At 37.0% G+C, this 23,329-nt stretch overlaps 1 protein-coding gene across 3 annotated transcripts in view; it reads left to right on the top strand.

Annotated features, from left to right (window-relative positions):
• The window catches only part of CERT1 (ceramide transporter 1), a 101,571-nt gene that overhangs the window by 27,688 nt on the left and 50,554 nt on the right, over positions 1-23,329 (top strand). For all 3 annotated transcript variants that reach the window (XM_070412206.1, XM_070412204.1, XM_070412203.1), the window contains exons 4-6: positions 12,939-13,046; positions 14,314-14,452; positions 20,369-20,452. In XM_070412206.1, coding sequence (XP_070268307.1) covers positions 12,939-13,046; positions 14,314-14,452; positions 20,369-20,452 — 331 coding nt within the window. The remainder of the gene's footprint in view (positions 1-12,938; positions 13,047-14,313; positions 14,453-20,368; positions 20,453-23,329) is intronic.

The following is a 23,329-nucleotide window of genomic DNA, read 5'->3' as shown; positions in this document are numbered from 1 at the left end:
CTCCCATATAGTTACTACAGAAAATATTTTTTAAAAATGAAGTTTTGCTGCAAAAGTCATGTTTTATAATGTTTCAATATTGTATTTGAATGTTTATTTAGAAGGATTTCTGACAGTTACTGGGACAGATGGGATTCTGCTTTTTCTAATTTGATGTGGAAAAGTCATGGTGGGTGGCATGGCTTACACATATTGACAGCAGTGATAACTATTTTCTAATTTTACCTAAAATTATCTAATTTTTTAAAAACAAAGAATATAAAACTCATTTTAATCAAGTAAATCTTTTCGCTAATAGCCTAAAAAATATTTTGCTTATGTTGTCTTTATTGTCTGGTAAATATTCTAGGTTTGTTTGGAATTGAGGGATGAAACACAACCTTGGGTTAGGAGTAATACGAATAGGTAGCAAAATAAATCAATGTCCTGCAGGTTAAAATGTTATCCTAGCTGAAAACAATTCTATCATTTTTCCATCACATCCGTGTTCTTGATAAACCAGATATGGTCATTGATAGGAATGCTTATATCATGTTCATTTCCTAAGCCCTTGTTTTTTTCAGTACCATCCCTTTGAAGAATAACTAAACACTGTTATCATTTAATCCTCCTGGAAGCCTTTCAGTGTAGGCGTCATTCTTATTTTGCATTAAAAAAAAGAAAGTAGATTATGAGAACATTGATCAGTGAGTGGTAACATTATTATTCCAAAAGCAACAACCTCATTTTTTTAAATACTCCTCTTTCTAGTTAATTTCAGCTGTTCTCATGGATGCATGGTTGAATACTGAAAAATAAATGATCAGTCGACCCCCTTTAAAAAAATCTTTCCCATACAGTTAGATCTAAAAGTCCTTAGGAAGTCTAAAACCATTCCTGCAAATAGTTTTACTAGTTAGATTTTATTGCACCCCCACTGTAGTTTTTAAAAGTAATATTTGCTCATAAGGAAAAAAAATACAAAACTTTTTTTTTTTTACTCCTCACCTGAGGATATTTTTTCCATTGATTTCTAGAAAGGGTGGAAGAGAAGGAGGGAGGGGAGAGAAAGAAATCTTGATGTGAGAGAGACACATAAACTGGTTGCCTCCCGTAAGTGCCCATCCAACACAGGGGAACCTGCAACCGAGGTGCCCTTGACCAGCAGTTGAATCTGTGACCCTTTGGTCTGCGAGCCAGTGCTCAACCACTGAACAAAACTGGCCAGGACATAAAACTATCTTTAATTTATAACTGAGACAGTTACTCTTCATTTTGGTGTATTTCCTTCTTATTCTCTGTACATTTTTACCTCAAAATATTGTGGAGATAACAAAGTTTATATTCTATTTTTTTCCCCAATCTAACATCATTTTCTCCTTATAACACAGCTTTGTTAATACTTTATTGTGCTGTGATTTTGGTGCTCATTTGCTTATTATTAGACCTTTATAATTTACTTATTGCCTTCCTACATAAAGCATTTTTCTGCGGTGTAGTTGCATCCTTATAATAGATTTTCAGAAGTAGAATTGCTAGGTTTAAGGATATGAGCACTTTTGATATATATGTTGCCAAATTGCTTTTCAAAAAGATTGTACTACCCTAACCAGTTTTGCTCAGTGGTTGGAGTGTCGTCCTGCGGAGTGAAAGGTCTCAGGTTAGATTCTGGTCAAGGGCACATACCTTGGTTGCAGGCTCGATCCCTGATCCCCTGGTCGGGGTGCGTTCTATGTGTTTCTCTCACATTGGTATTTCTATCTCTGTCTCTCCCCACTTCCTTCCACCCTGTCTAAAAAAATCAATTAAAAAAAAAATATATCCTCGGGTGAGGATTTAAAAAAAAAAAAAGATTGTGCTAATATACATTTTATCTGCAGAATGTGTAGATCTTCATTTCACTGCAACTTTACTAGCATTATTAATTTTTAACCCTTTCCAAGTTAGATAGATGAAAAATGTGTTCTGTGACTTTTTAAATTTTTATAGAAGTGATATATTATTGCTGTAAATAATTCAAATATAGACAATGCTGAAATCTAAAGAATAGAAAATGAATATATAAAACATCCATTTAAAGTTACTGAACTCTTTCAGAGCAAAACAAAAAAGATCTCCCTTATTCTTTAGTATTTGTTTTTTAAAACTAGGATGGAAAAATTGTTTTAACAGATTTCCTTTAGACGGCCTCATTTGATTTAACTAGTTATTTCTCACCTTCCTTTTAATATCACAGCCTCATTTGATTTAACTAGTTATTTCTCACCTTCCTTTTAATATCACAGCCTCATTTGATTTAACTAGTTATTTCTCACCTTCCTTTTAAGGCTCCCTCAAAGGAGGTAGGATTGAAGAAAATAAGACTGAATTTCAGAGTGTTCAATTTAGTTTATTTAGAATTATTTTTTGTATCAAAGGTTGGGTTCTTAAACAGCTTTTGGTACAGAGTAAGGGCTTGGTAGTTTACTAATTTCTTCCTGTAGATAAAAGGATATATTATGGAATCCAAAGCCCATAATAAAGTACAAGAAAGGAAGGTCTGAAATTAAGGAGAGAGTGGAGGCAGCTGTTGTTACCCTCTTCTTCTGCAGCAGTGGTTCTCAACCTTCTGGCCCTTTAAATACAGTTCCTCATGCTGTGACCCAACCTTAAAATTATTTTCGTTGCTACTTCATAACTGCAATGTTGCTACTGTTATGAATCGTAATGTAAATATCTGATATGCAGGATGGTCTTAGGCGACCCCTGTGAAAAGGTCGATGGACCGCCAAACGGGTCGCAACCCACAGGTTGAGAACCGCTGTCAGTATCATGTTGTATTTGGGCTTTTTTTTTTTTTTTTTTTTTTTTTAGTACTTCCAATTGTGATAGACAATGTATTATTTTCTTCTGCATTCTTTTAACAGGTAACAAGGGTGTGTGATAAGGCCCTGCTTAACCCTTCCAGCCTCATCTCACTGTAACACTTTGCCTATTTAGATATGTCTGTAAAGGAACGTTGTTCTCATGCTCTAGTAGAAGAAAATGAAAGATGAATAACCAAGGTCTATAAATAACCTTATATCATGATATTTTTTTAAATCATGGTATAAGAAAGACTAGGGTATGAAAAGGAAAAAGAAAAAACTTCCTAGAACTAGTCTGAGCAAATGTTTTGTTTTTCAGTATGATTTGAGAAACATATCTTGAGATTAAGCAAATATTATACTCAATGAAGTTAATTGTATTGCCCTTGGGCTTTTTTAAGGCAGAGTATGATAAAATCCTCTTTAGTACCATTTTCTTAAATATATTTTTTAATTTATTTGGTTCATGAGATACTGCAGTTCCTGGAAATCATTGTGGATTGAACCTCTCCTCATCTGATAACATTATAAATGTTGGTTTTCTGAATGAATTGTATTATATATTTCCTTCTGGTTCAACAAAAAACTACCTTGCATTTGGCCTCCATGTAAAATATACACATTCTTAGCCTAAGTTTCAGGTATTTAGGTTTAGTATGGAAAACTATAGTACCATACTAGCCATATTATTTTAAAAATAAAATTGAGCCCAGGATTTGTAATGACTGACTTGTCTTATTGTCTAGTGGTTACGGTGATACTAAAGCCTATCTTAATCTTATCCGTGTGTTTTTTCTATTTCAGAAGCTACTGCTTCTCTTGGGGGGGATCCATATATATTTGAAAGGCTAAATAGATGACATTTTTAATATTTCTAAGTATGAAATTATTGTGCCAAATTTTATCTCAAATATTCTGTTGACCTAGACAAGAATAAAATTGTTGCCATTGCAACTTACATTTTAAATTACAACTCTATTGACTAAGTTGTTCTCCTGATTATAGTTTCTTGCTTCTCATGTGGTTTGCTTTAAAATAATATTATTGAAGGTAGCAAGCTTATTTGGTTTTATAACAGGTTTCAGAATTTCAGTTTCTGGAAAATGCTCCTTTGTCCTTATATTAACATTTAATCTTATATTTTCTCTCTTTCCATAATTAAAATGGAAAAATGACAATGTATTTTTTGGGGGTGGGGAACTATGCCATTAATAGCATAATTTTTGAAACCCTGAGGAAGTTAATTACTGTCTCTATTTTGTTGTTGTTGTATTTCTTGCTGGAGAGCGTTGCTAAGGAAAAGAATAAGATTTTCAAAAGCCAGGTGCCATTAAAAATTATAAGCCAACATTTTTACTGTAATTTATACCACTGCTTTGGTATATGGATAGGCTAATGAACAGACTGTACAGAATGATTATATGTAAGTTTATCTTCCACATGATTAAACCAAACTATAAGATTTAGCTGTGACTGAGTTTTTTTCAAATCAGTTCTTAGGACATTTTTGGAATTTTATTAAATTCATAACTTTGAACTACATGATTTAATTTATCATGCTTTTCATTTTTCTCCAAAAGTCTAGATGTAGAGGGTACAGTACATGTAAAGGAATTAGTCTAAACCAGTGGTTCTCAACCTTCCTAATGCCGCGACCCTTTAATACAGTTCCTCATGTTGTGGTGACCCCCAACCATAAAATTATTTTCGTTGCTACTTCATAACTGTAATTTTGCTACTGTTGTGAATCATAATGTAAATATCTGATATGCAGGATGTATTTTCATTGTTACAAATTGAACATAATTAAAGCATAGTGATTAATCACAAAAACAATATGTAATTATATATGGGTTTTCCGCTGGTCTTAGGCGACCCCTATGAAAGGGTCACGACCCACAGTTTGAGAACCGCTGGTCTAAAGGTTAAGGTTATACTTTGACCAAGAGTAACCTTTGTATCAGCTTTCCAAATAGTATACTGCTATTTGGAAAATGCTACTGACCCCCTCTAGTGGCCAAAAGATTGTGCTTTTTGGTCTCATTACTGTAGTATTTAAAAGAAGTAAACCTTGTTCTATATAAGATATACGCAATACATTTTTATTGAACCAAAATGACATTTTATGTTTTTGCCAGACCTGTTCAGAAATATTGCTTACTAACTCACAAATTTGGGAAAGAAAGTTTTTGCACAGCAATTCATATCAGGGAGCTTAAAGCAGATATATTGAAAGGGAAAAATAGTCCTAAAGTAACTGTAATTGAATTTCTCTATTAATTTTAGATAAAATTTGGTGTTTTCAAAATACTATATTAGTGATTAGGGGTTGTAAGTAAACTCAACTTTTTTCTTGTAGAAGAGTGAGTGGAATTTTTTAAAAGCCAGCATGCCTTTAAAGTATTGTTCACAAAAATACCAATGAGATTCAGAAGCATCTTCTAATTTTAAGAACACTTAACAGTGTATCAGTTGTGACTATAAACTAATATCTTCCCATTTTCATCTCTGTTTCCCTTACCCACTTGACCTTCAAAAAGTAGATCTTACAAATTCAGGATGAGTATTGTTGCCTTCAAAGAGGACATTTTGGGAAGCAACAATAGATTTGCCAGCAACATTGCCACTTCTCAGAATAGTTTTACAACTTCTCTTTTAGAATTATTTTCAGCCCCATGACAGTGTTTATAAAATATTGAATCTTGAGACAAGGCTGCACCTACACCGCTCAGGTATGTAAATGCCCATAAATGAGTACACTTTTTAAAACACCTTTTTTAAAAATATAAACCATTAAAAGATATCAGTATCTTTGTTGATAGATTAGATTTTTGAGAAAAGTACAAAACTACAGAACCATGTCCTGTGAATAAGAAAGCTGATCAAACTTAAACATTTTGAAGTTATTCCTTTAAAGTTATGAGACAGTTCTTTTATTTTTATTCTGTGACTCCTAAAAGTGATTTGAGATAGCTCCATTTTGTAGCTATGTCATAAAATTAAGCTAAATGTTGTGGTAAGATTATCAGGAATGTTTTACACAATGGCAGCATCATTTGCACAATTACAGACATTTCCAGAATGACTAGTTTTTAAAAACAGTGAGGATTCATTTGTGTGTGTATGTGTGTGTGTGTGTGTGTATGTATAATTTGTTAAACATTTCACTTAATGTTATCTCAATGCACTTACTGACTGAAATGGAATCTTTATTATTTAAATTCTGTAACATTGGAATTGGTTATCATATTTTCTTTTTCCTGGGAATGATTTATATAATTTATGATGGAATTTATTTAAGTGAAACTTTATTAGAGGTGGAAATACAATTACACTAAACTCTTAGCATCCACATTTTACTGCCCATTAGGTAAAATGTCAGTATTACCATAATAGAGGCTTGTTCTATCATGTCTTTGTTGTGAAGAGGTACGTATTACTTGTTTTGAAATAGTGAAACCTGAAAAAATAGGCAAGGATATAAGAAATACGTTTGGTAGTGAAGACACACTTACTAAAGCTTTGTAGTGTTTATATTTTGTTTCAAGAGCTTTTAAAAAATTGTTTTGCTCTGTTTAAGATTCTTTGATATGAAGCAAGAAATGGAAAGGGTAGATTTATTTGGATTTATACTTCACATTGTTTGGTTTTGAATATTCAAATAATAAAATTTTGATTGTAAATTATGGGGTCATTTGTATTGAAATGGATAGTTCAGGTTCATTTCTGTTTAGAAGTGGATGATACATAGGTATCTAACTTCTGAAGTACCTTATATTTTTAACCTGTTACAGATAGATTCTTATTTTCAATTCCAGTCTTATATATAAATTCAATGGAAAAACTATCAAACAAGTACAACAATTACAATGTTGATATGCTACACTTAGAAAGTTTAGTGCTGTTGTCTAAAATGATAAGAAACTGGAACCATTTTAGGTAAAGAACCTAGCTCAGTATGTTTGTTCCAGGATATTATTTGATAGAAGGTCTTATTTTCTTTTGTAAACTGTATGATTGTTATAATTAGAACTAGAGGCCCGGTGCACAAAATTCGTGCACAGAAGAAGGGATTCCCTCAGCCCAGCCTGCACCACTCCAATCGGGGACCCCTATGGGATCGAGCCTAAACCGGCAGTCTGACACCCCTCTCATAATCTGGGACTGCTGGCTCCTAACCACTCACCTGCCTGATTGTCCTTAACCCCTCTGCCTGCCTATCTGATCGCCCCTGACTGCCTCTGCCTGCCTGACTGATCGCCCCTAACTGCCCTCCTTTGCTGGCCTGATCTCGCTCCCAACCGCCCTCCCCTGCCAGCCTGGTTGCCCCCAACTGCCCTCCCCTGCCAGCCTGATCTCACCCCCAACAGCCCTCCCTGCCGGCCTGATCTCGCCCCTAACTGCCCTCCCCTGCAGGCCTGATCTCTCCCTCAACTGCCATCCTCTGCTGGCCAATTTGGTTCTGATTGGTCAGTTTCTATTGCCAGTCAGCATCTCTGGGCCTATCAACGGGGACTGATTAGCAGCCCTGGTGGAGGCCTGGAAAGAAATGAAGGCTTGGCTATTGGCCAGGCCAGGAGAGAAAGGGAGGCAAGTTCTGATCAATGGCTGCCACAGAGGCTACGGATCAGACCCTGCCCCTCTCTCTGCAGGCCTCTCTCCGGGCCTGATCTGCAGCCCCCCTAAGCAGTTAGTGCTGGGTTGGGGCGCCCGCAACGGCCCCAGTCAGTGCTAGGTCGCCATGGCAACACAGCACTGACTTCCGGTCTGGTTGAGCCTTCGGTCATTATGACCCTGGCTCTTTATTATATAGACTAGAAGCCTGGTGCACAAAAATTTGTGCACTCGGTGGAGGAGTGTCCCTCAGCCCGGCCTGTGCCCTCTCACAGTCTGGGACCCCTCGGGAGATACCGACCTGCTGGCTTAGGCCCGCTCCCGGGTGGCAGAGGGCAGGCCCAATCCCTAGGTGCAGCCCCTGGTCGGGCTCAGAGCAGGGCCAATTGGGGAGTTGGGACGCTGCCCCCTGTCATGCACAGAGCAGGGCGGATCGGGAGGTTGCGATGCCACCCCTAGTCACGCTCAGTGTAGAGCCGATTGGGGGGTGGGGCACCGCCCCCTGTCACACTCAAGGCAGAGTCGATGGGGAGGTTGTGGCGCCACCCCCTGTCATGCACAGAGCAGGGCTGATCAGTGGGTTGGGGCGCCTTCCCCTGTCACGAACAGAGCAGGGCGGATAGGGAGGCTGTGGCCCCGCCCCCGTCACACACACAGCCGCAGGGCGATCAGGGGGTTTGGTCGCTGCCCCCTGTCATGCTGATCCTGGTGCCGGGAGTCCTCGCGGCTCCACTGATGCCGGTGCTGGGAGGCATATTACCCTTTTACTATATAGGATAGAGGCGTGGTGCATGGGTGGGGGCCGGCTGGTTTGCCCTGAAGGGTGTCCTGGATCAGGGTGGGGGTCCCCACTGGGGTGCCTGGCCAGCCTGGATGAGGGGATGATGGCTGTTTGCATCTGGCCACACCCCCTTCAGGGTGGGGGTCCCCACTGGGGTGCCTGGCCAGTCTGGGTGAGGGGCTGAGGGCTGTTTTCAGGCTGGTTGGTGACTGAAGCTCCCAACCTGTCCTTTTTTTCTTTTTTTTTATTCTGGGCCAGCTTTAGCTCTGAGGCTTGGCTCCAGCTCTGAGGCCTCGGCTGCTGAAAGCAGGTATCTGGTTTGTTTGGGTTCTATAATCGAAACACTGTTTCAACTCCAGCTCTGAGATCCCGGCTGACTGAAAGCAGGTTTCTGGGGTTTTGTTTAGCTTCTATATTTGTAACAATGTTTCAAACTGCAAGCTCAGAGGCCGGCAGTCGCAGGTGGGGAACGTTGGCTTCCTCTGTCACTGAAGCAAGCAAGCCTCCTGTTAGCTTCAAGCTGCCTGGCTGCCAACCGCCATCTTGGTTGGCAGTTAATTTGCATATCGCCCTGATTAGCCAATGGGAAGGGTAGCAGAGGTATGGCTAATTACCATGTTTCTCTATTATTAGATAGGATAGGATGATCTTTTTGTGGATTCTGTTATATTGAAACAAGCTTACCGTTTTTTTTAATCTACTTTGTTGAGATACTATTCAACATTCCTAAAATGTATCTGTTTTAATTGGACAATTGAATTTTGACAGTTGTAACCTACACACACACCCCAATTTTTTGTACCTCTTTGTAGCAATGCCCCTACTGCACCCTGGCCAGCTTTCTTTTGTCATAGAATAGATTTACCTTTAAAAAACAAAACAAAACAATTTTCTTGAGGTATAATGCACATATAATAAAGTGGTTTATTCTTTCATTAATAGTTTTCCTGGTACCAAAATATTTATTTGGCCTCATCACTAAGACATTGCTTTGCTTTGAGATGTGGAGTGGTGTATAGTGATGTAAGGCTTGGAGAAGAGGTTTGAATCCATCTAGTCTTAATATGTAACTTTTTAGTAAATTCTCAGTTAAGATATTGCAGTAACTTTTATAAATATAGTGTTTTATAAACAAGCATCATTAAAAGTATAACATTATCACTTTGTTTGGTGTTTGGTGACTTGTATATGCTGAAAGTTTGAATTTTAAGAGGCTGCTTTTTTCACATGGATAAATTTCTAATGTCTTTGCCTGAAGATATATTTTTTAATGAGTTGTTTTGCTATTTTGGTTATGAATTTTTCAGCTCCTTTCTCCCTCTAACTCCCTTCTCCTCCTCCTCCTTCCTAGAATATAAACTTTAACTAATGAAGTGATACTGAACTGGAAAAGTGTATTAAACTAGTGTTAATATTATTTACATAAAAATAATATAATTTTATTTATTAATTAAATCAGTATAAAAGCTTGATATTCTGTACCTAGAAAAACATTGTCCAGTTAGAACAGTGATGGCGAACCTTTTGAGCTCGGCGTGTCAGCATTTTGAAAAACCCTAACTTAACTCTGGTGCCGTGTCATATATAGAAATTTTTTGATATTTGCAACCATAGTAGAACAAAGACTTATATTTTTGATATTTATTTTATATATTTAAATGCCACTTAACAAAGAAAAATCAACCCAAAAAATGAGTTCGCATGTCACCTCTGACACGCGTGTCATAGGTTCGCCATCACTGAGTTAGAATAATGTCAGGGCTAAGCCAACAGCTATATAGGAAATGTAATGGATTTTTAGGAACGAGAGCACAGAGGATGTAAAATGTCAATGGAAATACTTTCTACAATATATTGTACTTAATTTTAATGATTCATAATCTTAATCTTGAAAATCAAGTAATCTAAACAACTACTATTTTAATGGGATGATTGAGTTTTATTATGTGTATGCCAAGAATAATTAGATGTTATTTTACCTCTTAAATTTAGAGACTAGGGCTAACGTCATGCACAGTACTTTAAAAAATAGCAGTAGGAAGTAATCAGAAATCTAAAATACTTGAACATGTTTCAAGTACAGTAAAATCACGATATAATATTTCGGGCGAGGGGCTGTCCATTAAAGCCGAAAGTCCATTATATAATAAAGGAGGTTTTCCAAATGTGTATGATAAAAAATTGACAAATTAGTTTACCTATTTTTACTTATGTAGACATGTTTGTGTAATTAAAATGTATGAAAAGTTTAATTTCACAGAAAAGTTTTCTATATGTAATACTATAATTTTAAATTTATACTGAATAGGTCTAGTACATTTGTGCAATCATCAGTCAACTCGAGTAAATAAATGCCACATGGCTGGGCCGTGGCTTAGGGCACGTAGGAACTTGGCGGGCACGCAGGTTAAAACTGCTGCAGAAAGTTACACCATGCAACAGCAGAACCAATTACTGTGTGCGATGCACTGTAATCATTGACCGAACATTGTTTGCAAGTAGTGATTCTTGGATTTAAATATATATACTATAGTTGTAGATATGTAATATTTATATATGTCAGCAAAATTACTACAGTGTTTTTTCCAATATATGGTCTATTCTCTAAAATTTGTTAAAAATGACAGTGAGTTTGGCAGGAGTGGCTCAGTGGTTGAGCGTCGACTTATGAACCAGTAGGTCACTGTTTGATTCCTGGTCAGGGCACATACCCGGGTTGCTGGTTCCATTCCCAGGGCGGGAAGGGGGGAGGGGGGACGGGGGGGCGTGTAGTAGGCAGCCAATCAATGATTCTCTCTCATCATTGATGTTTCTATCTCCCTCTCCCTTCCTCTCTGAAATTAATAAAATTTATTTTTTAAAAAACGACAGTGAGGCCTGGTGGTGTGGCTCAGTGATTGAGAGTTGACCTATGAACCAAGAGGTCACGGTTTGATTCCTGGTCAGGGCACATGCCCAGGTTGCTGGCTCCATCCTCCGTGTGGGGCGTGCAGGAGGCAGCCAACCAGTGCTTCTTTCTCATCATTGATGTTTCTGTTCTCTCTCTCCCTCTCCCTTCCTCTCTGAAATCAATAAAAATATATATTTTTTTAAAATGACAGTGAATTAATAACAAAAAAATAACCTGTTAATTATAAGCAAATCTTGGTTAAAAGAATTTTAAAATTAATAGGGTGTTAATTCTCACGTATGACATACAGACCAGAATGTGACTGTTACATCCAATGTCCATTAAATTGTCCAAAAAATTGAGGGTTAACTGTACTTGGAAAGTTTTTTTTTTAATGTACAATTCCTTTGTCTATTTTGTTGGTACTGCATTTGTCATAGGGAGGGTGAATATAAAGTTGATGCTCTGAAGAGTACAACTACATCAGAATTATATAAAAGTACTAGAGGCCTGGTGTACGAAATTCGTGCACAGGTGGGGTCCCTTGGGGTGGTCTGTGGAGATCAGGCCCTAGCTTGCTCCCCCAGCCTCACAGCCACGCCTGGCACCCAGCCTTGGCCTGGCGCCGCCCGCTCATCCCATCCTCTGCCGATCGGGGCCTCCACTCTGTGTTGGCCTGGCCCCAGCCCTGCCACCGCCACTGGTCACTGTCTATGGGGCGATCTATCAGGGCCAGGCCCCCCACCCAGCTCCCTCAACGCCTGGGAGCCGGGTGGCGGCCCTGCCCCCTGCTGCTGCCATTAGTTGCCGTCTGCAGGGCAATTGGGCCCCCACTCATACCCGCCTTGGCACTGCCCGCTCACCTGCTCCACCATCCCACTGTGGTCCCGCTCTCATCAGACCCATCAGGGCTGGCAGCACCTCTAGTGCCGCCCGCTGCCAGTGTCGTTGTCAATGCCCACCATGTTTCGCGCCCTCCCCTGGTGGTCAGTGCACGTCATAGCGAGCGGTCGAACTCCCGGTCAGTTGAACTCCCACCCAAGGGGACAATTTGCATATTCAGCTTTTATTATATAGGATTATTACAGTGCTAAGTCTAAGTATACCCCAGTATCCTGGAGTTCAATTATTTTTCATAACAGACTGGTAAAGTTGAGAATTTTTTGTGTGACATGAACTATTGAGGTGGCTACAAAAATGAAAAAGACACAGTCTTCTTCCAGAAGAACCAAGTTCCATAGTAATTATAAAATCTAAATATAACCAAGTATATGGTAAATGCTATAATTGTGTTATGTGAACAGTGGTTGAGAATACAGAGAAATTGCCTAATGTAATAGGAGAGGTTTCATTGAGACAGTGATAAGTGATAGTACTGGAAATAGTACTATAAAGAAATAGTACTGGAAGTTTTCCTCATTTTTACTTTTTTAAAAATTTACTGTTTATTTCTTTGTGCTACAAAAAGAATTAAAAGTGGTTCAAGACATCTTAGCCCATCTCCTGTTATTTTTACTTTTTGCCTTTATCCTATCCAATTTTTATAACAGCCTTATTAATTTATAGGAAAACTCTTGTTTATTCTTAAGTATTTTTCCAGTTTTATTGAGGTACAATTAACATAACCTAGTAGCAATTTAAGGTGTACAACATAATGACTGTAGCATTTCTATATGTCAGCAAGGTGTACAACAAGCACACATATATAGTGAAGGGATTACAATAAGTTAAACATCTATCATCTCACACAGTTACAATTTTTTTCTTGTGATGATTTAAGTAATTTTTATTTAATTTTTTTTTTCATGTAGTTTACTTTCTTTTTTAGACTGAATCTGGTTATGGATCTGAATCCAGCTTGCGTCGACATGGTTCAATGGTGTCACTGGTGTCTGGAGCAAGTGGCTATTCTGCAACATCCACCTCTTCATTCAAGGTTTGTGGTTGTGAATGCTTTAAGTTAAGGCCTCATAAATTGAATTTATTACTGAATGTTGTGAACAGAACTTATTTAATAGTTTTTTCAAAAGAACTTCTCTACAATGTAATTTAAGTTCAGAATAATTTTTTTAAGGTTTAACATTTAGACAAATAGAAAATGAATACATCAAAGATTTTTTTGTTAATAGATAAGACGTAAAAATAAATTGGTTCAAAGGAGAATCTGAAGAATGCCAAAATGATTTTGCTAATATATGCAAAACTGTTCGGTATCCACAGATTAGAAACTAGTGTATCTCCACCAATCAAGGTTCATTTGCATATCTGGCCAAAAATCATTTACATTACTCTTATTTTTCTACTACTTAAAGAATTATAAAATAGGCCAAATGTAATGAAATCAAAGACTTCTATATGATTAGACATTCCATAAATGCTAAAGTTCCCATCAATAGCGCACACCATTCCTTTGAAAGGATATCCAGTAATATTTTTTCCCATTTTAAAGTCTTTGACAATTATTTTTTTATTTTTTATTTTTATTTTTATTGCTTAAAGTATTACAAAGAGTATTACATCTGTCTCCTCCTTTTCCCACCCCCCTTGACATTCCCCCCGGCCTCCCCTACCCCCCAGGGTCTTATGTCCATTGGTTATGCTTATATGCATGCATGCAAGTCCTTTGGTTGATCTCGTACCGCCCCCTTCCCGCCCCCCAACCCTCCCCAGCCTTCTCGCTGTAGTTTGACAGTCTGTTCAATGCTGCTCTGCCTCTGTATCTATTTTTGTTCATCAGTTTATAATGGTCTTTATTATCCATAAATGAGTGAGATCATGTGGTATTTTTCTTTCATTGACTGGCTTATTTCACTTAGCATAATGCTCTCCAGTTCCGTCCATGCTGTTGCAAATGGTAAGAATTCCTTCTTTTTTACAGCAGCATAGTATTCCATTGTGTATATAGAAAACTTTGACAATTTTTTTCTCACAATGTCAATCATTTGAAAATATTAAATTTTACATGAGCAAATTGTCAGGCTTATTTGTCCCTTATTTCCTTCAGGCTTATCACTGTCTGGTCACTGTTAATCAGTTTCAAGTTAATTCCTAGGAGTATTACATTGAGCTTGACAGCTCTCCCTACCCGGTGGCCCTCATTAGTAAGATATAGACCTTAAAAAGTGATGAAACACAATAGGACTAAATAAATTACAGTTTTGTTCATTTAGATTACATCCTCCACCCCCTTTTTTGTTTTGCAGAAAGGCCACAGTTTACGTGAGAAATTGGCTGAAATGGAAACCTTTAGAGATATCCTATGTAGGCAAGTTGATACTCTACAGAAGTACTTTGATGCCTGTGCTGATGCTGTCTCCAAGGATGAACTTCAAAGGGATAAAGGTTAATTAGGCTATTACCACTATTTTTACTTGGAGAATGAATGGATGTAAAGCCTCTTGATCTTAAAGGGTAATGTCTTTAACTGATAAAGGTAATTAATAGTCACTTTTGCTGCAAACCCCCAATGTCACAGATTTCAGTATCTATATAACTTGTATACTTTAATAACACATCTTAATTATTCTGCTCACTCATACATACTAGATTCCAATGAAGATTTTTAAATGATTTTTAAGTTCTTTATTTTATTAAAAAATAGCGTCTTTCATCTTAGTAATATGGGGCATTTTATATGATTATGTCTAATATATTTACCCTATGATGAATCTTAGAGATAGGCATATGTTTATATTAAATCCTCCAGTCTGGAATCAATTGATCTCTTTCTCCTCTTTTTTTTTTTTCCTCCTTCCTCCCTGTCTTTCTCTTTTCATCTTCCTCTCTTTATCACTCTCCCTTCTCTGGCCTCTTTTATGGAAGAGGAAATCAATAATTGAGCTATATATACATTTAAGAATATAGTGAGTTTTGTTAAGAAATATAATCTTCAGTTAACTTATAATGTGAGTTTTGAACTTTTCCTTTGTTACTGCTGAAGATATTACTGATGTTGTCAACATCTGTTCTTCAGTTTTTCTCTTATTTGCTGTGAAGGCAAATTATTGCTAAATAGCACTACTTTTATTCACAGTATAACTGAGTTGCTTGACATGGTTTCATTTCTTGATCTTATTTAAATGTGTTTGATCCAAGTTCAGATTCTTTTGTCTTCTCTGTTCTTTGTTTATCTCCTTTGTTTGCTTTTTAGTTATAATTGTTATTTTAGTGGCTACTTAAGTTTATAGTATGCACATTTAATTTATCACCATATATCTTCAAGTAATGTACATCAAGTACTCTAAGGAAACTTTTTCCTGGAATCCTCTTAGTTGGTTCTTTCCCTGACCTCTATAGTTCCCTCATTTGTATGTGCTATCAGTACTCTGCTGAATAATCAAGGGGACCCTTCTTTCAGTCTTCTGGGTTCTCTCTCTATACAGCCGTCTCCTTTCTAGTATTCTCTCACGTGAACTCTAGTTGCCTTTGTCTCTCTGGACTCAGCTCCATTTCCTCACCTCAGAGAGTCTACTGAGTTCTCCTGGGTTCCTACTTACTCTACAGCTTGAAATCTCTCCCTAGGCAGTAAGTGGGATACTCATAGAGTTCAGATCTTGCCACTTATAGGTGATAATCAGTTTTTTTCATATAAAATGTTTTATCAAATCTTTTTTTGCCAAATATACATTGTTCTTGAAAACCATTGTTTCATATATTTTGTCCAGGTTTTAATTTCATGCTAGAGGGTAAATTCAGTTCCTTTATTCTGTCTTGGCCAGAAGCAGAAGGCCATATCTCTTAAAATTTAGACAAAATAAGTAGCTTTGACGTTTTTTATATTTGATACACTTTAAGTTTTTGGTTCTTTAACATTGGATATTTATTTCTCTAAAAGTAAAGGTAGTTGAGCTATTTCTCCTTCATTAAAATATATATATACACACACACATACACATATATATATGTAATAGTCCCTCAGTATGAACAGGGAATTGGTTCTAGGACCCCCCGACCCCCAGCTGATACATAATCAGCAGATGTCCAAGTTCCTCATATAAAATGGAGTAATATTTGCATATAACCTACACACATCCTCCTATATACTTTAAATCATCTCTAGATGACTTATAATACCTAATCCAATGTAAATGCTATATAAATAGTTGTTACAATGTATTGTTTAGGGAATAATGACAAGGGGTAAAAAAGTATGTTCACGTTCAGTACAGACAAAATCATTGTAGGCCTAGCAACAAAGTACATGTCAGCAACGATGTAACTTTTTTCAATTATTTTCAGTTCACGGTTAGTTGAATACACAGATACAGAAAGCTGACTGTATATAGCCTTTTTACCAAATTAAACATTACCCATCAACTTTCATTTGCTTGAAATATCCCTTTAAACTAAATCAGTATATATCTGAATTGGATTCCTTGTTGTTGTTTTTTTGTTTTTTTGTGTGTGTGTGTGTTTTTTTTTAAGAGAGTGGAAGGGAGAGGGGGAGACAGAGAAACATTGATATGAGAGAGACTTGGACATCTGCTGACTATGGTATCAGCCAGGGGCCCATCAAATGGTTGCCTCCCACACAGGGCTGGCCGGGGATTGAGCCTACAACTGAGGTATGTGCCCTTGACTGGGAATCAAATCTGGGACTCTTCAATCTACGGGCCAGCGCTCTATCTACTGAGCCAAACCAGCTAGGGTTCCTTGTTTATTTTTAAACTAGAGGCCCAATGCATGAAATTCATGCAAGGGGCTCAGCCCTCACAGCTCTGGTGGCTTGCCTCAGCCCCCGCAGCCCCAGCTTCGTCCGGGAGGTTATCCGGAAGGACATCTGGAAGGTCATTAAGCTGTCCGGTCTAATTAGCATATTACGCTTTTATTATTATAGATGATCCACATCAAAAGTATATACCATTTGAAAGACAAAAGTGATAGCAAGAGGAGTAGAAGTTGGGCTGCAGTTATAACCAGGTTGTGTAGAAAAGTGGAAAAATGATTTTAAACATTATTCATTTTGAATAAATGATAACAGTGGTAGACTACTGCATTAGTACCACAGCCTGGGTGGCTTAAACAACAGAAATTAATTTTCTTACAGTTCTGGAGGCTGAAAGTCTGAGGTCAAGTTGTTGGCAAGATTAGTTCCCTCTGAGGGCCATGAGGGAAGGAACTGTTTGAGTCCTCTATCCTTGGCTTATAGATGTTCGTCTTCTCCCTGGGTGTTTATGTCATCTTTCTTCTGTGTCCAAATTTCTTCCTCTAATAAGGACTTCAGTCATATTGGATCAGGGCCTACCCTAATGATCTCATTTTAACTTGATTACGTCCATAAAGTCACTGTCTCCAAATACATTCACCTTCTGAGCTATGGGGGAGTCAGGACTTTGACATATGGATTTTAGGGGTACACAATTCTGCCTATAACAATTGTTTTTCTATAATTGCTCTTTTTAGAAATATTGACAGTTTTAAGAATACATGTTGTATAAAAGCAAAATAAGGACATGGACCTTAGTTTTCTATTTTGATTGTAGATCAGAGATGCTGACCTATGTCTTAGGGATCTCTATAGGTGCGCTTTCATTAAATTATCAAGTCTGTGAATTTTAAGAATTCCTGTTCTTCAGTAAATGTGTCATTGAAATGGTAATAGCAAATTCTCTTTATTTTAGGTGATCATCAGTTTTTTTCATATAAAATGTTTTATCAGAATTGCTAGTAAGGCCATCTTAACCTTGACCTCCACCACTCCCACACATTCTTCAGTAAGATTTAATTAACCCTTTAGGTCTTAGGTACTCTGGATTACAGAAGTTGAAGACATTATCTTTAACCTAAACATACTGCTTGATTGTAAAATAAGACATGTATCACATTAAAGGAAATACTCTATTCATTGAGGAAACATTTCTTTATATCTGTTTCCTTGACTGTAAAATAGATGTTATATCCAGCACATACAATTGTGACAATTAAAATAAGAATTATATATGTTAGCACTGTGCTTGACAGCAAAAAACAAAAACAAATAATAGCTGGTATTATTAATGTAATTAATTTGGGTTATTGCAGGGATACAGAAAGCAGGAATGTGTAATATCCAGAGATGGAATTTAGCATAATCAGTTTGTGTTGGTAAGGGAAACTGATCTGATTGAGATAGGGGATTTCTATTAGAACAGTGGCATGTCTGATATCCCTTAAAGGTGCCTCAAGAATGGACAAAGGATTACTTGGATAAAAAGAAAGGGGAAAGGCCAGTCTTTAGCCAGAGAGGCTCTTGTTTTCATCAGTTTTATATATTGAGTATTGGGCTCGAAAAACAAGGTTGAAAATCCCTGTTTGGTGGTACAAGCTTTCGGGTAGTTAGGGACATGAAAGTGAATCTTCAGTAATCCAAAGAAGATACTAATGATGATATAAGTGAAGTGCAAGCCTTTCAGTGTTTAACCAGTTAACTGCCACGATATTTTGAATTTAATTTAAAAAGGTCTGCCACTTGCGTCTATAGACGCTTATAGCGTACAGATGCTTAAGAGCAGTTAATCAGAGTAGTACTGAGTCAAGATCAGGATCAGAATCTTGTCTGATGATGAGTACTGATTTAAAAACAGCAATGTGCTGTTAATGAATTTCTAGAATTGACCATATTTACAAATGATGAGACAGTAATGATCCACAGAATTTGGGATTTGATTAATCTTGAGATTTAGGTATCTGCAGAGGCTTCATTATGGATATTGAAGTCTATAGGAATGATGGACTAGGAAAAAACAGTGTCAGATATTGGTATCAGTTAGCTGAATAATAAGTGTTAGTAGATAATAGCAGCTTATGGTTTAAAAAAGTTGTTATAGACGAGTAGCAAAATTTTGAAGTGATGAACTAGCCCAATAATTATTAAAAAATGAAATAGCCCACTAGTTAGAAATGGCAATACAGAATAAAGGTATTCTCCATGGTGATTTCTACCATTTAGTCAAGGGAGGGAATAAGGAATAGGAATGGGCTTTACATCTATTGGGAAAACAACTAAAATGGATGATCTACTCCTTGTAAAGAGATAAAGTCAAGAAGTACAACAGTTTAGAGTGAAGATTATTTCTACAAAAAGAGTGTTTCTGAAAAGATAATACAATAAAGAAGCCTTACTAAGAGCACTTGATAGAAAGCAGAGAATAAGATTGGAGGCTGAGGTTTAGAAATATACATTAAGAGTGGAATATATAGCCTGGCTAGTGTGGTTTAGTGGTTGAGGGTTGACCTATGAACCAGGAGGTCACAGTACTAGTATCGTTCCTGGTCAGGGCACATGTCTGGGTTTCGGGCTCTATCCCCAGTAGGGGGCATGCAGGAGGCAGCCTATCAGTGATTCTCTTTCATCATTGATGTCTCTCTCTCTCTCTCGCTCTCTCTCTCTCTCTCCCTCTCCCTTCCTCTCTGAAATCAATAAAATACATTACAAAGAAAAAAAAAGTGGAATATATAGTGGAGAAGGTTAAAGTATGTTAGGCAGTAAAAAAAAAAAAAGTGAATAGAACAAAGAGATAAACAGGAGAACACAGGATTTTGATCTTTATAGAATTGGATAAGTTAAAAGGATTTCTAGGCACAGACACACTGGGATGAATGAAAATCAATAATCACACCTGTAAATCATTATATTTTTCCTGCATGTTTAGAAATGGTAAATTTAGGAACTCCCAGAAGCAAGCTAAGGTATTTTCTGCATGGAAGTTATCCTTTTACAGTCCTGCTCAGCCATTATAGGCTTCCGATGGAATTATGAAATTGCCCCAAGGTAGGTAGGAAGACTAAAGGGCAAAATAACTCATATCTTAATACCATCCCTTACACAAATGAGAATGCGTACAGTTTGTTTGTTTGGTTTTTTTTATATATATTTTATTGCTTTTTTACAGAGGGGAAGGGTGAGGGATAGAGAGTCAGAAACATCGATGAGAGAGAAACATCAATCAGCTGCCTCCTGCACACTCCCCACTGGGGATGTGCCTGCAACCAAGGTATATGCCCTTGACCGGAATCGAACCTGGGACCCTTGAGTCCGCAGGCTGACGCTCTATCCACTGAGCCAAACCGGTTAGGGCAGAATGCGTACAGTTTTTATAATAATGTATTAAATTCTATAGCATATTTGTTGGGCATACTTTGATAAGCACTGAAAATACAAAAATGAATTAGATCTTGCACTCAAAAGAATCCAGAATGTATTGACTCAATTGAACCTAAGAATAAATTGGTTAATGTCTATTTTCTTTCATCCTAATATCCTTAATATATTTTATTTAGTGGTAGAAGATGATGAAGATGACTTTCCTACAACGCGTTCTGATGGAGACTTCTTGCATAATACCAATGGCAATAAGGACAAATGTAAGTAGTACATTTTCCTCCCTCCGCTGGATAAAGTGCACTTTCTAAAGTTATGTAATCACTAATTATATAACAAGAATAATTATCTAAATGACTTTTTGGCTATTTTTTTGTTTTGTTTTAGTTTATTAATCCTCACCTAAGGGTATTCTTTTTATTGGTTTTTAGAGTGGAAGGGAAGGATGGAGGTGGGAGGAGAGAGAGAGTGAAAAACATCTGTGTGAGAGGGACACATCAATTGGTACCCCCAACTGTGGCCAGGGATAGAACTTGCAACCCTGGTACAAGTCTTTGACAGGGAATCGGACTCTAACCAGAGCCCTCAGTGAGTAATTTTTTTAAAAGGAAATGAAAGTTTCTTGTGAAAAAAGACACATTCTTACTTTAAATAATAATGGCTCCTAATTATCTAACAAAGACTCATTCTAAATTCCAGACAATGGCCCACTTATTGCAGTGTTATTTGGTAGAATCATTTTCTAGAACTGAAAATGTTCCTTGGGGTAGAGGGGGAACTCCCTTTTTTTTCTCTCCACTTGATAAACTGGTGTTGAAAAGTATATAATCAGTGTTATTAAAAGAAAATTATTGTAATAGCTCTGATTTCACGGCACAATTGTTTATAGACCAGGAACAAAGTGGTTTATTTCATAAACCAGTTTATTAATTGGTCCTTTTTTATTTAGAATAGCTAACTCATTAGATGGAATTCTGAATTGTTCATTAGAAACCTGTTTTGTGACAGTTACCAACCTGAAGGGCTTTGTGCTAAGAGAACTAAGCTAAAAACAAATACCACATGGCATCACTCATATGTAGAATCTTAAACACCAGAAACCTGTGATTAATAGTCCGTGTTCTGTTTTGACATGTCCTACTAAAAAGCTAGAATGGATGCCTAAAATTTTTTAAAGTTACAAATAAGCCTTTGTGGAGAAAAAATAAGTTAACTCTAATTGTGCTTATTTTTGCTGAAGTTATGAAAGACTATGAAGTAATCTGTAGCTGTGTAATGTTTTCAAATAATTTTTTAAAACTGTTGTATGGGTGGCCCTGGCTGGTTTGGCTCAGTGGTTGGAGCATTGGCCCGTGGAATGAAGAGTCTTGGGTTCGATTACGGTCAGGGGCACATACCTCAGTTGCAGGCTCGGTCCCTGGTCCTGATAGAGCACCTGCAGAAATCAACCAGTCGATGTGTCTCTCTGACATCGATGTTTCTTTCTCTGTTTCTCCCCCTACCCTCCCTCCACTCTCTTTAAAAATCGATGGAAAAAATATCCTCGGGTGAGGATTAAGAAAAAAAACAAACAACTTTTACATGCATAGGAATACTTTTCTATTTCAAATATCATATGAGTATATTCCATCTGAATATTGGCACTAAAATGTAATGCTTCTCTCTCACCCCACCCCACTTTTCCTTTTTATTTCTTAGTTTCATCATGGCTCTCTACTTTTTCCTTATAACCTAGCTCCCTCCCAATTTTACAAAATACTAGCTTATTACAAAGTTTTCTTATAACTTTGGACTACATTATTGAACCTTATTGAATCATGTAGATTTATGTATTTTTATGGAATTAAACGTTTAATTTGGGATGGTTTTTCCCAGTTGCATTTTAATTTCACAATGAATCTGCTTAAATAGAAAAATATTTTGTTTGCATATTGGAAAAATTATTGAAAGAAGTTGTAAAACTCAACAGATCTAGTCTTCCATTCCACATAGTATACTCAACTACCACACCTACATTTTGCAAAGGAGAATGGAAGCTTATTTCCTGTAGAAATTGAACTGAAGAGTTACAGATTCAGGAATACCTGGCACAGCAAAAGATAGGTGTATCAGTCTATCAATAAAGTGATTAAGTGGAAATGTACCTATTGATTATTGAAATCTAAGAGTATCACTATTCTGCTTATCTCCAAGAAATCTGGTAGCCAGGGACTAAATGTAAGTTTACATACTGAAAGATGCAATCCCTAGCTCCCTTCTCTAACCCTGTTTGCAGAATGCCTGTCAACCAGACATATATTTTCTGATACAAAGTTAAAAACTCTGGAGACATTGAGTGGACATAGAGAAAGACCTATAAATAAAGATTTTCAAAGGCCCATTATGAAAAAGCTATCTCGCTACCAGGTCACCCTTTGATGAATTCCACTAGTTAAAATAAACTGCCATTACATACAGGGTTTACAGGTCATAACTCTTTAATGTAAACAGATAGCTAGACCTCCAGACATTGAGGAAAGCCCCCAACATCTCTTTTTTGAAGAGAGGCTTGAAACCAAGCAATGGAAGATAGGGGTGTTGCTGTCATTTAGAGAAATATCCTACACAAGCTGTCTGCATACTTTTTAAAATAATGGGTCACAGCCAAAACCGGTTTGGCTCAGTGGATAGAGCGTCAGCCTGTGGACTGAAAGGTCCCAGGTTCGACTCCGGTCAAGGGCATGTACCTGGGTTGTAGGCACATCCCCAATAGGAGATGTGCAGGAGGCAGCTGATCGATGTTTCTCTCTCATCGTTGTTTCTAACTCTCTATCTCTCTCCCTTCCTCTCTGTAAAAAATCAATAAAATATATTTTTAAAAAATAAAATAAAATAATGAGTCACATTTTCAGTACACTTGTGGAAGTCACTGTTTAAAAAATTCCTTCCTTAGGGTTAATGGAAATTAACTTTTGTTAATCATCATAGGTGGAAAGTATCTTCCTATGGTTAACCTCTAAAAGTAAGTTAGAAGTACTGTGTATAATCTGGTAAAATCAGTAGAACATGTAATCTTTAAATCTGATACTATTGATCATAGTTTGGAATTAGACTATATAAATCATCTCATAAATACTGTCAGGGTCTTGGTGCTAGGATTC

This window comes from Myotis yumanensis, unplaced genomic scaffold, assembly GCF_028538775.1.
Source record: "Myotis yumanensis isolate MYYU_CA2020_CCGP unplaced genomic scaffold, mMyoYum1.0.hap1 SCAF_4, whole genome shotgun sequence".
Classification (NCBI taxonomy): domain Eukaryota; kingdom Metazoa; phylum Chordata; class Mammalia; order Chiroptera; family Vespertilionidae; genus Myotis; species Myotis yumanensis.
Note: the sequence above shows the minus strand (reverse complement) of the source record. Positions and strands in the feature narration are given on the sequence as shown.